The sequence below is a fragment of the Excalfactoria chinensis genome, chromosome 1, assembly GCF_039878825.1.
Source record: "Excalfactoria chinensis isolate bCotChi1 chromosome 1, bCotChi1.hap2, whole genome shotgun sequence".
Lineage (NCBI taxonomy): Eukaryota > Metazoa > Chordata > Aves > Galliformes > Phasianidae > Excalfactoria > Excalfactoria chinensis.
Window position 1 is genome coordinate 73,671,470 of NC_092825.1, and position 15,101 is coordinate 73,686,570.

Below are 15,101 nucleotides of genomic sequence, written 5' to 3' on the forward strand. Positions count from 1 at the left end.
ACCTCCCTTCTCTATCCCGAGGCTCGTAGCGCTGCAGTGGCCGAGTTTGGGCCGTCGGGGCCCCAGCTGCACAGAACACACCAACAAGGCCGTATTTCGACTTTTATTTTGTCCCTCGTGTATTTTGGCATGTGAAGGGCACGCAGAGAGGGGGCACCGCTCACGGCCCGCGCCGCTTCCCGTGCTGCCCCCGCGTTGGGAGGGCAGGCGGAAAGCACGGCCCGAGCCACATGCACGCACGCACGCCCTGCCCCTGGGGAGACGAGCAGCCGGCGTCCCCCCCAGCAGCAAAGCTGAGCAGCGGGGTGCGGGTAGCGGAGGTACGTTCCCACCCTCACAATCCCCTTCGCTCCCGCCCCCGGGGGCTCCAGCCCCAGCCCGTCGTGGAACCCGGCTCCCCCGCGCGTCCCACGGCGAGGTCAGGAAGGGAAGAGCGGGTAAGAGGAGCAGGGGAGGCGGACCCTGCTCTGACTGCCCCCACCCCTCCCCTTCCTTGCCTTGGGCCCGCTTTCCCCCCCCTCCACACACAGCGAGAGGCCGTTCTAGCTGGGAATCCGCTGATAGAAGTAGATGTAGCCCAGGTCCTTGGGGGGCTTCTCAGAAGCACAGACCTTCTGGTCGTTGTAGATCACCCACCTGCAACACACAAAAGGGGGAAGCTCAAAAATGCTGTTGTATGGCAAAGATGCTATGTGAGCCTCTTTGCCAGCTCACTTCTCTCTGTCCGCCACCACCTCTGAAGAAATAGGGCAGAACAGTGGCTTAAAGCCATACTTCAGAGGCTGCTTATGTCAAACCCCCTCTTACCTGCCATCTTTCTTGATGTGACAAACATAGTGACCACACATAGTCGAAGTGCCCATGTGGCTGATGAAGGCAAATAGCTGATATTCTTGTGAGGAAGAGAGAAAAGGTATCAGATAAATCAGAAACAGACCTGTAGAGGCCCTCTAGAGAACTCAGAGATTGATGGAAGCTCTCCTACGTAATAACTTAAATGTGGGTCCCAGTCAAGTGTGAGTGACTTGAGGCTAAACGTGCAATGAAACATGAGATGACAACTTCCACTGAGCCTTTTCTCTTCCAAGCTCGTTTGGCTCAGGTATGCTAAATGGTAGTGGCAGGAATTCCACCTCCTTATAGAGACCAGGGGCAAAACTGCATTGGCATTAGAGTTCTGCAAATGGATCGGAACTTGGTTTCTCAATAAGACCAAAGATCAGAATATGGGAGAAAGAAGCACAGTCCTTCCTGTCTTTCATTTGACTGCACCTCCTTGGCCTCACTCTTATCAGCTTCCAACTAATCCGCATGCTGAAGGGTTTAGGCCCCTACATTGCTACCCTTCTCCTTTTCCTCCCTGCTCCCCTTCAGCTCTGTGGGAGCTGCTGCCACTAATACCTATGGATTTACTGCACTGATTAGATTGGATGAGCTTGCACCCCAAAGCCTTCGTTCTGCTTGGAACTCACTTCCAGGCCCATTGCGCACTTTAGGACCAACAGGAACAGATTCAGAGATGGACTCTGCTGCTGAGCGCCCCTCTGAGATATCCATAGCAGCTTCTGCATCGAGGTCATCAATGTGACTAAAGATCCAATCCACCGCACGCTCCAGGCTGTTGTTCTGGAAGGCAAAGGCAAAGTCATGCAAATGCCTATTCCTGAGAAAACTTTCACTTCGATGTCGCCTGTGCCCCTCACCGTTGCTCTAAGTGCTTTCATAGCCTGGTCCCGGGAGAAGCCCATGGAAACAATGGTGGCCACACTGTCTTCTGATGGAGGGTCTGGACAGGCGATAGTCGACCCTGGTCCACTGGATCCAGGGAGAACTAGCGGGTTAGCAAAATCTGCAGCAGAAAACAAAACACAGCCCCCAAAGGGATACAGTCTGAGGTTCAAATGACTAGTTTTTCCACTGTTGCAGTGGCACATGAAGTGAGACAATGACCCAGATGCAGTAAGTTTCTCCATGGCCGTGTGCTCTCATTCATACCTGGATCATCCATGTGTGACATGACCCAGTTCATGGCAGCTTCAACCCCACTGTTCCCTGTGTAATACACAGCTTTGCGGCAAGCATCCATGGGAAAGCCCATCTCCACTAGCTGGATAATCACTGACTCATCCAACATGGGGGCTGTGAGAAGACAGAGATTAGAGCCACCCACTCCCACCCAAGCTGTGCCTGCACCGTTTTGTGCAGTCCCATACAGCTTCCCAAGCCATTGCCTCACTCTGCTCTCCTCATCACCAAAATCTTTTTTAGCATACGTGGTTTCACACACATGCACTCCGGGGAACACAGGGATTCATTCACCTCATTAACTCAGCAGCGCTGGCCATTTCCTAGCCTTCAAACCCTGCCCTGTGCTATGGTTTGTCTAAATACTTCTGCCAGGTAAATCTTGTGTAAATCTCAGCTGTACCCATTCTAAATGCACAAGACGTGCTGCATTCTCATCTCCCACAGCGCGGGAATTAACAAACTCCCTTGTGTAACACCCTCACATGCAAGGGCGGCAGATGATATTCACAGACAGAGGGACAGGAAAAGTCTGAAACCACTAGGAAAGGAGACAAGACAAGGAGAGCAAGGAAAGGAATCAGGCATCAGGAAGAGAGGAGGAGAATCACTAACATGTTGGAGAGGAGAAGTGAGGGGAGCAGAAGGAGTCGTCGTCCTCGTTGCCATAGAACCCCAGGCTACCTTTGGGCTCATCTGGTGTCACCAGTGGGGGTGCAATGTCTGGCATTTCTTCTTCCCCATCCTGCAGCCCCGTTCCCTGCAGTGCAGAGATATCCAGCTCCTCCGGCATTTCAATGGACACATCTACAAGACAGAGTGTTTGCTCAGTCTGACACATGGGCAGAAACAAAAAGACACCATTGGGAGTTCTAGAAGGGTAAGCCACTGGGGATACAACATGCTGGTTTGCAGCTCCTCTTGGGGTAGTTACTTTCCTCCATGGAGCAAGGATCCCAATACCCATTTATGACGCCTTGTACCAATATGCTCTGTATTTCTTACCAAGCTTTTTGGGCACCCAATCCAGACCAAAAGTAAATTTCTTGATCTGAATCACCAGATAATCTGGGAAAGAGGCGAACCGTGTTGTTCTGAAAGACATCAACATAACAGCCAGTTTATACTTTGTCAGCAGTGACTGAGGGCATCTACTCGATTCAAGAAATCATGAGTAAGGTAGGAGTATGTCCTAAGGCAGGAAGATACACAAAGCTCTCCCAGGCTGAGCTTACAGCTTCTTAAACACCAAACAATTTCTAAAGCAGGTGCTCTGACAAGATTAGATGGAATAAAGCATTTACAAAATCTTGGGGGATAAGGAAAAATAGTACATTCTTTATCTCCCAATCATGCATTTTACAAGCTGACTCAGATTTTAGGATTTAATTTAATTCTTAAGGAATGCAAGAAATCTTTTATTAGACCAACAGATAAAGCTGCAGAAAGTGACAAGCTTTCAAGTGCAAAAGCACTTCTTCATCTGTGAAGTGGAAGAGGTAAATCTTAAGCTGACAGTGAGTGAATTTGATTGAGTGTTATTTAGTCAGACAACTTGAGGCAAAGTGTGTTTGGCATCTCTGAAACAGAGGGGAACCTCTGTGAAGGGAGAAGCAACATTAAGAGAGACAGATACTCATTATCAGAATAATCATAACATGCAGCAAGTTAATTTAAGCAACGGTATATATTCAATGCTAATTCTAACACAGCTTTTCAACACAACTCACTATTTAAAAGCAAAGCATTATTTTTCACAGCAGTTGTTTTACTGTTCATTTTTAGTAGCTACTGCTTAATAATGTAGGAAAAAAACGTCCCATTCTATGGCTTTACTGGGTTCTTTGGGGACTGCTCTTCCATTGCAAGGCAGTCAGTAGCATCACAGAAGGAAGCTGCTTAAGTTTGTGTTCTTCTCACTACACCTTTGCACCATTGTGACATGTGCTGCTGGCAGTGAGATAAATTACAGCCGTTCTTTAAAGCTCTGCTCTTAGCATTTAAGTTGCCATAATTTAACTCAGTTGTTTGTTATGCTCAGCATTTTACTCAAACCTTACCAGCTAAAAAAGGTCCCTTAAAGACAGCCTGGAGACCAGGCAGGACTGGTGTTGCTATACTCGTCACTACTAATTTTAAAGCTAAACTGCATTTAGAATAAAAACTGCCAGTTTTCTGGGATGTCACTGTATTTTCCTAGCCTCTCAACAGTTGAAGTCTAATGGCAAGGACTTCACACTAGCACTGTTGTTCTGCCCACTGTAATCCTTCAAGGGATTACACTCCAGTACTGATGGACTGGTTCCCTTCTGCTTTCATGTTGTATGGACAAGGGATCTGGAGGGCTGAAGAGCTTTGGCAATGCTCCTTCTCCAGGCGATAAAAACAAGTCTCCCTGCGAATCAGCTGCAGCCCGCTCACCATGGCCTGGCAAGTTAGTAAACCCCACACACTCACTTGAGAGCCACAGACTTGGCCTGCAAGGCTGTGCTCCAGAAATCATCCACCTGCTCTGGAGCTCCATAGGCCTCTAGGCAGGAGCTGAAAGGCACCTTGGCTCGCACCAGCTCAGGCAGTGGCTGCTTCTCTTCCTCTGCCTGCCGTTTCTTCTCCTCATATTCCAGTAGTTCATCTGGAGAATAAAATACAGGAGTCAACGACCACCCCTACGTACAAATAAAACACTTGTGTAACCTACATCCAGAGGCTGAATGAGCCTACAGATACATGGATATGCATTCTCAAGGATGGAGCAGAAAGCTGGCAACTGTAAGCACGGTTCTGCTTCTGCAGTTCTTTTTTCCTGTTAAATCACAGCCCAGCTTGAAGTGTAGGAGGGAGAGGCTCTAGAGGGACATCACTGTCACACCACTGAAGAAATGAGCCCAATCCTACAAGAGCGGGTGAAGGATCTGGATCTGGCTTCAGAAGTGGCAGAGCAGTGGCTTGAGGAAGACTCTTTCCCATTCTGTAAATTCTGTAAGAAAAGCATGATACCTGACATAATGTATGCTGCTATCCTAGCTGTGACATATTACTGACCTTTGTTGAGTGCAGCATCCATGGGTACTGGCAGCTGCATGATATAGTCCACACGCTGGGTGTATTTCACCTTTTCTGTGGCCAGACACTTCAGCTTCTCCTCCACCAGAAAACGGAAGACCTCATTAGGGTTCTCCGAGCTGCGGCAGTTCCTCTGAAAGAAGGAGAGATGACAAGGACGGATATGGCATCAGAATGGCAGAAATAAGTATCTACGGCAGCAGCAGTCCCACACAGGACACGGTGGAAGAGTATTAATTTCTACACCTAGTCCACAGGAAAAGCAAAGAGGAACCTACAGTCATCTTCTGTGATCCTAGGAACGCATGCCATTCTGGCTCCTAAAACTGACAGTTTTACATCTCCATCTGCCCCCTTGCTAGGAGGAATCTCTTGGGAATCAGCCCTGAAAACATGGCAAACATCTCTTTCTCTGTTCCCACAGGTGCTAGCTGCCCCTTTTCCTTTTACTCCCTCCCTCTTTCTGCTCCATTTGCCAGCTTCTTGCATTTACATCTCATGCCCAGTTACAGCAAGAAAAAAAAGCAAGGCTTTTCTGAAATCAGAGAAACAAACTCAGCCATTACCTCCACCATGTTGATGAAGTGCAAAAAGAATTCCTGGGCATCCTGCTGCCGGTTAGTGGAAAATTCTGGGTGTCCCTTTCCAATGAGGGACTTAAACATGCGTGGAGCAATGCCATTTTGTACACCCTGCAAATAACAAGGTGGAAGAAGAAGGTGGTCATAATGTACCAAACGTGTCCTGGTATGCAACACTCAACTCTTAGCCACGCTCTTTGTGTGACAAGGCCATTGTGCAAACCCCAGGACATGTCTTCAAACACAGTTCTCCCTCCTCCTTCCCCATTTAACATACACCATGTTGGAACTAAACCCAGAGCTCACCTTCTGATCAGGTTGCTGCTCCCCTTCTGCAGAAGCTGGCTTTGAATACTCCCCAGATAGCAGACCATGACCCAGTTTGGCTCTGGAATGACAAAGTCTGTCAGCGTCAAACTCCACACACACTGGGATCCACAGCAACCCATCCTGCTTTAATGCTGACATGACTGGAGTTCTCACAGAGATTGGCTTTCTTATCTGCATCAGCTAAGATCACCTCATCTTGGTCTGATCCCTCTGGTCCCATAAGACATCATCCACAGGAAAGTTACTTAGACTTCTGGTCAACATTTTCAACTGCTGCTGCTCAGCAGCCACGCTATACTGCAGCCTGATGTGGGTAAAGTAGCAGTGTATCTAACTGACAGCACAGGAGACAACGGGGCACAGTGAGATTGCCTGAGCCAGAAATAGCAATGCTATGAGCAGACTTATCACATTTTCCCAAGGGGAAGGTTAAGAATAACTCTATGAAGCACTTAATGGACAATAGCAATGCTCAAGTGACTTCTTCCCACGCATGTTCTATCACTTCATCCCAATTCTTTTCCATCACTGTTACCATTTGTCTGGAACCAAACACTACCAATTCATCCTTTTGGCCAGGCTGTCTCAGTCCCCTCTTAACTGAACACCTAACCCCAGACTATCCAAATTTAGAATCTTTGCTTACCTCCATAAATGCTGCCTTCCTTTCCTTCATTCCAAGCCTCCATGTACTACTATGCTGTTTTAGTGCAGATGCAACAGCAAAGCAACATATTTAAATGAAATGCCCTCTGCAAACGTGCACTCCTTCTTCCATACCTCTTGCAGGAAGTTTCTTTAAGCACATATAAATTATCCCTGAGAGTGATATTTTTTTTCCCTAAATCTACGTATCTCTTTTCTCTTAGCCATCTTCCTCCACTGCAGAAAGCAAACCTTTCTGCAAGGAAGCTGTTATGCAAACAGAATATGCCTACCAAAAATCCCTGTGTGGTAACACATGGTACTGCATCTCCTACATCATAGGTTTAAGAGTCCCTGGCAGCACTGAGATAAACCCTGCTTTCTCCATCTAGGACATTCAACAGATCTTTCTCGGCTTAGATCCCTACTGATCACAGAAGACCAGAGTGTCTGCTGATGGACATGGAAACAGAGAGGCAAGGCTTGAGGGAGAAACCTGTAGCAATGCAGATGGGATACGCCCAGGCAGCCTCAGCCTTCCTTCTCTCACCAAAAGTCTACGTACACTTGTGTGCTGAAGTCCTGTGTGGGATCCGAAGGTGCGCTTTGGAATATCTTCTCCAGCTTGTCCACATACCTGTAGAACAAACCAGAGCAACCTAAGGGACATACGGATTCATCAAGCAAAGACAGTTCTGAGCCCGGTTCCTGCAACAGAAACTCCCAGCTCTAAGAGACACCAGGGGATCCCAGGCCAATGGAAAAGAGTGATTAAGCCCACTTACTTTCTCTGGAAGTCTGGGATACTGAACAGCACCTGCATCACAGAGTTGAGGTAGCAACTGTTGCCCAGGTTGCGGATACCAGTGTACCCGGGCCCATAAAGGGGCTTGAGCTGCACACCAGACTCCTGGATGAGCTCCCATTCCCCAATACGTTGATTCATATCTATTTCCAGTTCTGTCATTGTCTTGTCTGTCTGTGGACGGAAAGAACAGGAGAAAACCTTTAAAGAAGACTCAAGAGAACAACTGAGGTGTAAAAAGGGCAGTGCAGAAAAGAAACGGTGTAAAATTAATTGTTTGATTAAGTTAGAAGAGGAGGAAGATATGAGAATTCTTTTCAAATATTTGAATATCTGGGACAGAAGGAGGAATGCTATGAAACAAGAGAAATCCAAGGCATTTTCTTAAAATGGACATGAAAATCACAAATGAACAATAAATCTAGGGAGTGCAGCTAGGAGCGTGGGCACCTTCCTGCCAAGAGTACTGACGCAGAGCCATGGTGAAATGAAACTACAGGACAAGAAAGGCAAAAAAAGCAATGGGAGAGGCAGACAAGGCAACTCTCTATTTGATAAATAAAACACTGCTTCTTCATCAGGAATGGTTCTGCACAGCCACAGAAAGTTGGGATCCAGCTAAGAAAACTTTGTTTTTCTCTCCCCCTCTGGGCCTACACAGGAACAACCGCTCACCTTCTGCATCTTGAGCATGTCAATCCCAAAGTGAGCGAGGTGTTCTGCCAGGTTGGGATCCAACACCATGTCATCCTCATCATACGAGTAGACATCTATGCAGAAACACAGAGGAAAATAATCACGGCCTGTGATCTAAAATTCACTCTGGATGAAGACAACTGAGTGCTCAGAACTGGGAGTTTCAACAAACTGAGCACTTGGACTTTTCTTTCTTCAGGAGAGTAGCACAACACACAGAATACTGAGATTCCTCCAAAATACATGACAAGATGACAAGATCAACAACTTGCTCACTGATTGAGGTATAGGTATATGTATACCTGGCATGAGGAAAGGGTTACTGTGCTATACCCTTGGATTTTAGACAGAAGGAGTCCCTGATAGATGTCCCACTACTTAAAATAAGAGAGAAAGCTGGATAACTGTTCTAAAAGCTTTCAGATTAAAGATGAGAGATTTTATCAGCTGGTTCTTTGTCTGCCACAAGAAGCAGGTCAGAGTGAGAAGTGGGAAAATTCATGATAGATTTACACTGCATGTTCCAGGTCATAACATGGGCAACATCAGCCTTGAAATCCTCCCTCTTTCACCGTGTCAGAGACCTAAGTCATCCTGAGCAGTGCCTGGCACCTATAACCCTTGCTGGATCTCTCTTTCTCACCCGCCCCATCAGGAGTAATTGTTCCCAGTTTCACAGCCAGTGGATAGCCAGTTTCCCGGTAGTGCTCGACTGCATGATTGTTGCCACCACTGCCATCAAAATAGCGCCGGCCACAGAGGATGGCTCCATCGGTCATGTTCAGCCACAGGTTCTCCCTCATGTCACACTTGCTGCACTTCCAGCCACTGTCGACAAGGAACAGAAGAAAAGTGCTGTTAGGGTAAAAACCTTTGGGTTCTACCTCCTGAGCCCTCTCCATTATTACCCACTGACCACATTATGAGCAAAAGTTTCTTTGACCTCATTTATCTTTTAATTCAGAATGCTGAGCATCCTGAAATACCCTAGTTTGCCTCTTGTCTTTACACAAGGCACACACAGACACACAAGGCAGGACCTCAGAAAGGAAAATCTCATCTTCTGGGACAGGAAGATGATCAGTGTGTCTCTGGGACACAGAGTGATACAGCAAATTTCAGTACTGTGCTCACCATGGTGGGATGCGGACATCATTCTGAAGTTGGTGCAGGGAAAAAGCATGTTTAGAAACACGTCGAACCTCCCCATCCCAAGTCTGCACCTCCTGCTTCCGGGAAGCTGAGTCTGCTGTCAGGATGGCTTCAACTGCACTGGCAATCTAGTTAGAAGAGCAGGAAAAACAATGCAGAGTGCTAGAGAAGAAACTTCCAGTGCCACAGCACTGTACCTTTAGGTTCAGAACTGCAAGCCATTCACGGAAAGACAGTATTTGGGAGCCTCAGTCATAAACCAGGCTCCATAAAATAACAGCACTGTTTAAGTAATCTATATGACTGCAGGATAATCCTGCTTACTTCAAGCTGAGACTTCACAGCAGTTCTGCAGAATCACAGAGCAGCAGCTCCCTCACAGCAATGCTTCACTGCCTCCCTGCTAGTAGAAAATATTGCCCTCTACCCAAACGTACCCTGTCTCTGACCATGTCAGGTAGTCCCTCCAGCCCATCACGGGGAATATCCAAATGTTCGGGTAAAATAACTATTTTTACATCTTCATCATATTCAAACTTTTCCTCTGTGATGTCAAATCCACCTTCTACACCTACAGAAAGAAAAAAACATTGTGGCAAGAGGTAAAAACTAAACAGTTTCCGAGACTCCTTTGCCTGTAGCTTACATGAAACAAAGCATCATGACTAAGGTAAAATTCTAGACCAGTGTTCCACAATCTTTCTTCATGTCCACATCCCAACATTCCTGCTGCAGGTATGGACCTCACAGAAGGAAACAGAAGCCAAGTGACAATAGGCTTGCTTTTGTCAGCTACTTTTACAAATGCTTATAAGGAAATTCCAGACCCAGCCTACAACTGGAAAAAGCCATGTACTACAAACCGAGTACGACAGGGCTGTGATAAAGCACTGCTGCTTATCCATCACAGTGCACCTAAGATCACAAATGGAGATGTGTAGGAAGAGCTAACGTTCCGACCCAGCATGAAGGACTAGCCTATCTGCATCCTCAGGGAGCCTGGCTCTGCTTCCTGCCTCTTCCAGAAAAGAAAAATCAATGTCCCAAACTCAAATACAGAGAACTAGGAGATCTTTTGGGAGCAGAACACCCAGAATTACAGACAAAAAGCTTTAGGAAAGGCACAGTACTGGTATTTTCTCTTGCCCATCTAGCCATGCTTTCAACAGAAACGGAGATTCAATACACAATAGATTACTTGCAGGTTGTTAAGAGTCATAGAATAGTCATAGAATAGTCATAGAATAGTCATAGAATAGTCATAGAATAGTCATAGAATAGTCATAGAATAGTCATAGAATAGTCATAGAATAGTCATAGAATAGTCTGGGTTGAAAAGGACCTCAAAGATTACCTGGTTTCAACCCCCTACCATGGGCAGGATCACTGCAAAGTTACATGTGCAACGGAGGGAGCAGCCTCCGATTCTTTAGGCTCTCACAAAAAAAACCTCTTGGCTTTTCCTTTTCTGCAAGAGCTCACACACATTCCAGGAGGAAACAGGGCTGAAGGCACGTTGCTTATTGACAACCCTAACCCTCTATGTTTTCTTTTACTGCATTTCCTTTACTTCTTTGAAAATGGCACGCTATGGCTGCAGTAGATCTCCACAACAAACTGATGAAGGGAATATGAGTTGTTGCTGTAAGCCTAAGGGTATAGTGCCTCTGCCTCAGGAATTCTGGAGGTGACACAACTCTGAGAATCATTACTGCATTTGATAAAGCATCATGCAACGACATACTCTAGTAATTCTCTTCTGCACATCCCAGTCACTTCATGGAACAAAACAGTACGCAGTCTCAGGGTATTACACAGCTCCTGAACTCTAAGCGAAGAAAAACAGACTGCTCAAAGTCCCCTGGGCATTATATGGACCTTCCGAGGCTCCAGATGAGAAAGAGGGTCTTCAGCTGGCAGACCGTCTTCCACCCCTTTTCCACCCCTTATATGCCCACATACTTGCCCCAGGAGGCCTGCTGCCTTCACAGCTCTATCTCAGCATCACAACCTCTGCAAGAGTCTTTCTACGAACACACTGGCATGGAGGGCAAGCACTACCACAGGTATTTGTTCATAGAGTGGGAGGCTGAGGTACAGAGAGTCCAAGGGGTTTATTTTGCAGCTAGTGACATTCTGTTCCAATATCTTTCCTATACTTTCAAAGCCCTCCCCTACGTCTGCATTAATCCATCACCACAATTTAAATACAAGAGAGCTGAAACCTGTCCCGGAAACAGAAAAAACACTCCGAGGCCTGAGATCGTTGCCTCAACCACAAAGCTAATACTTTCTTTTATTTTCTTCTACTCCATTCATGCCATTAAGATGTTATCACTGGCAACTATTCGCTGATCCAGTGAAAACGCTTGTCTCAAGGTCTTTGAAGAACCGAGGATGCAGAAATAACTCACAAAGCAGACTGGGACTAATATCTCCCAAAGCAGTGGTAGCAGCAGTGAGATCACAAGGCTTCTGCTACGCAGTGGCACGCCTAGGGAAAAGGTGAGCAAGAAGCAAGACATGCTTGGTACAGGCTCTGGATTTCCCCACAGAGGTCAGCCTCCAGCAAGCCAAGAACCTGTTACTGATAAAAATGTTCCCATTCTCTGCTCCATAATGCCTCAGAGATTGCCAGCTGATACTGCTCCAAATAAGCAGCATCTTCTCTGATTCCCAGGACAGCTTTTCAGCTGGTGCAAAAGAGTAATGGAACATCAGCACTGTCCTCCTGAAAAAAGGACTTGCGCTTAATATGTAGGTTGCTCCAAAAGTAATGCATTCCATTTATTTCCATTGAAAATACAACAGATACAAAAAGCACAACGACGTTACTTGATAGAGCAAATTCTCAGCTACAAAGCACTATTTTGCAGCATAGTCACCATTAGCTATGCATTTTTTGCCAGCAGTGAACAAGAGCTTGCCTCTGCGATCCCAAAAACTTGTATCAGTGGAGGTGACACACTGTTGCTGTTGCCGCTACTGAAATGCACCACCTACCCGCTCACAGTACTCACAACTACAGTTTGGTTCCCATAAAAATTCAGCAAGTGTCGCTGAATATCAGCAGGTGCCATTATTCTACATGGAGGAATTTGGTGACACACTTTCACTTCTTTGCACCTCCATGTCAGATGCCATTTTGACAGACTGCCCCTCTGCTGCCATCTGTCACATGGCAACAAAATGTAATGGGATACTGGTTGGAAAGGTTCAACCTCTACTGTCATCCCATCAACATCCACTTCTGATTTTGTGGGCCAAAATAATAAGATGAGAGGCATTACTTTTAGAGCAGCCCTTGCATTTAAAGTTCTTGTGTATCTCCTCCAGTATTGGCTTCATATTTCAACTGTCAAACCAAAAGTGTTCCTACAGCACCCACCAGTAATTCCTTCCTGTTCTAACAAATAGCACTAGTTACATTTCTCAGCAGTTTAAGAAATACTTCTGTCAGAAACTTCATGCTTATTTTTTCAGGCTTACCCCTCACTTGGATACATCTGTATTAAGCAACAAACCAGTACGGGACCAAGCTCTACCACGCTACATACCTATGGAAAACATGCTACCATTTTGAACACAGAGCAAAACTGCCATCACAACAATTGCTCTGCAGTCTTCTCTTACATCATAGGTAGGAGTTACAATACATTTACATTCAGTTGGGGGCACTAGCCATAGCTAACTTAGAAGGGGAAAGGGAACAGAAATGTGCCACGAAGCCAAGCAGCTCCAAAAGATTGATCCAAAATGACAAGAAGTATATGGTACACAAATGCCTCCTTACCAATAGCCAAGCGAGTTGGTTTCTTCCTTGGGGGGTCCCCAGCACTGGAATTAGCATCTTCTTCCTTCTATTTCATTGAGAAGAAATAGGGTTGGAGAGTTAGAGGGACAGGCATGCTGTGGCAAGCCTCAAGGATTGAAGTTACGCTACTGCAAAGATGACAGCAATTGCTTGGGCCAACAGCTGGGTACAACAGCTCAACATCAGCAGAGCTGAAAGTGTAGGGAACCCCAACTCACCAAGAAAAGCATCACTTATAATTGAGAAGGAAAAACTCTACAGCTGATTTAATACTGAGACATATCCCACCTCCCAGAACAAGTACGACTTCAATCATTTTTCAGTACTGCCACCTCATTTTTGTTTTGTTTTGCTTTTTTACCGGTTTACGTATTCTTTTGAGGTGCAGATAGACTCGCTGGCCTGTTTTCTGGTAGTGCTTTTCCACATACTGTTTCCCAAAGCCCAGGAACGTGTTCATGCAGATATACAAGCCGCCATCGGACTCCTGGAAGGAAGGGGAGAGAAAAACTGAAGGAAGACGGCAAAGAATGCCATTCCAGCTGTTAGGATGGAAGATCACCTCTTGGAATGCTATCAGCTATTGATTAAATAATGGCAATAGCTTACTGCTATATATCTGAAATAAGCTGTCAAGCCCTGCTCTGGTTATCCCAGTATAGGTGCTCCTACAGGGCGATGTACAGGTAAACCCAGTTGCCTCCTCATGCATAGCAGGACAATACCCAACCTGTGACGTCTGAACAAGATCTCCAGGAGGGTGCCCCACCAGAGGCCTGCAGTATGCACCGTTCACACAGTCAGAACGTGGTATAACCACTCCCAGCAGAGCTGTGTCACCCTGCCTGCAGGCACAGCTCCCGTGGCCACGGGGAGCTCTGCCAGGCCCCAGCACAGGGAAGGCCAGCACACCAGTGCTCGTTTGCATTGTTGCGTGCAAAAGCTTGCAAGGAGCTCTGTATTGGCTACAGGTGAGCCCTGCTCACCTCAGCAGAGATACTGCTCTTAAGCCAAAGAGGGCAGGGATCCAAACGCAGAGGGGGCAGACGGGGCAAAAGGGCAGGGAGTGGAACCGCGGGGGGCTCAGGGCGGAAGGAGGGCCAGGGGGCGGGATGTCGATTCCCACAGAGCCCCCACCGACGGGCGCCCGCGGAGGAGGCCGACGGGCACTCGCCCCCCGCCGCCGGGGCCTCCCAAGGCCCACCGAGGCCGACTCGGGAAAGAGGCGCGGGGAAGCCGACGCCGAGGTGGAGCCGGCCGCGGGGAGGACCACTGCCATCTTAGTGACACAGCACCGGCTCGCCCCCGCCCGCGGGGCCGCGTGACGCCGCCGGGCCAACGGGCAGCGCCCCCCGCCCGACTACAGCCCCCGGCACGCTTCGCGGCGGCCGAGGGACCGCCGGGCCGCCGCCGCCGCCCGCTCCGGCCGGGTACTACAGCCCCCAGCGCGCCGCGGCCGGGAGGGGCGCGCCGCGAGGCACGTCGGGGGCCGTAGTCTCGGACGGCACCGCGCCGCGCCGGGTCGCGCGCCGCCCCAGCCGCCGGGGAACCACAAATCCCATGGCGCACCGCGCGGGTGGAACCCGCGGCGCCCGGGTGGGCTGAAAGCGGGCGGGGAGCGGGGAGCGGCCCGGCCGGCCGCGGAGGTCGGGCTCGGGGCGAGCTTACCGGCGTGTCGAAGGAGAAGGCGCACTCGTCCTTGTGGACTCGGTCGCCGGCCTTCGGCACCCGGATGGACGGCAACACCGAGAGCAGCGCTTCGCTCAGCTCCGCCATGACAGCGGCTCACTGCGGCTCCGCCCGCGGCCCCACCCTGACCAATCGCGGTCCCGCGTGCCCGGCGGGGCTCCGGCCAATCCCGTGCCGCGCGGTCAGGCCGGCAGACGGTCGTCCCGCCCAGCCGCCGCTCGGGCCGCTCGGCTCGGCCAAACGCGGCCGCCCTTCCGCCGTCGCGGCCGGCCCCGCGCAGCGCCTCGGCCAATGGCGGCGC

The 15,101-nt window shown here is 48.5% G+C and overlaps 1 protein-coding gene across 2 annotated transcripts; it reads right to left on the bottom strand.

The window, feature by feature from the left end:
• Positions 1-88: 88 nt before the first annotated feature.
• On the bottom strand, positions 89-14,992 carry USP5 (ubiquitin specific peptidase 5). 2 transcript variants are annotated; one of them, XM_072332425.1, is made up of 20 exons: positions 14,780-14,992; positions 13,473-13,598; positions 13,091-13,157; positions 9,735-9,868; positions 9,280-9,425; positions 8,789-8,973; positions 8,125-8,219; positions 7,430-7,623; positions 7,210-7,281; positions 5,976-6,057; positions 5,655-5,780; positions 5,068-5,221; positions 4,483-4,657; positions 3,031-3,119; positions 2,710-2,832; positions 1,996-2,139; positions 1,704-1,849; positions 1,473-1,626; positions 808-892; positions 89-636 (listed from the first exon to the last, which is right to left on the bottom strand). In XM_072332425.1, the coding sequence occupies exons 1-20, from the start codon at positions 14,885-14,887 to the stop codon at positions 543-545; spliced, it is 2,499 nt and encodes an 832-aa protein (XP_072188526.1). In that variant the 5' UTR covers positions 14,888-14,992; the 3' UTR covers positions 89-542. The 2 variants fall into 2 exon arrangements, with proteins under 2 accessions (XP_072188526.1, XP_072188517.1); XM_072332416.1 differs by having other exon boundaries at positions 2,641-2,832; positions 14,780-14,990.
• Positions 14,993-15,101: the final 109 nt, after the last annotated feature.

What these genes read in the sequence shown, in the direction of transcription:
- USP5 (XM_072332416.1), bottom strand. Translation starts at nt 14,887, where the DNA reads ATGGCGGAGCTGAGCGAAGCGCTGCTCTCGGTGTTGCCGTCCATCCGG. An exon ending in CCTTCTCCTTCGACACGCCG is followed by an intron (nt 13,599 to 14,779) that starts GTAAGCTCGCCC and finishes CCTTCCTTCCAG; the next exon opens with GAGTCCGATGGCGGCTTGTA. An exon ending in CTGACATGGTCAGAGACAGG is followed by an intron (nt 9,426 to 9,734) that starts GTACGTTTGGGT and finishes TCTTCTAACTAG; the next exon opens with ATTGCCAGTGCAGTTGAAGC.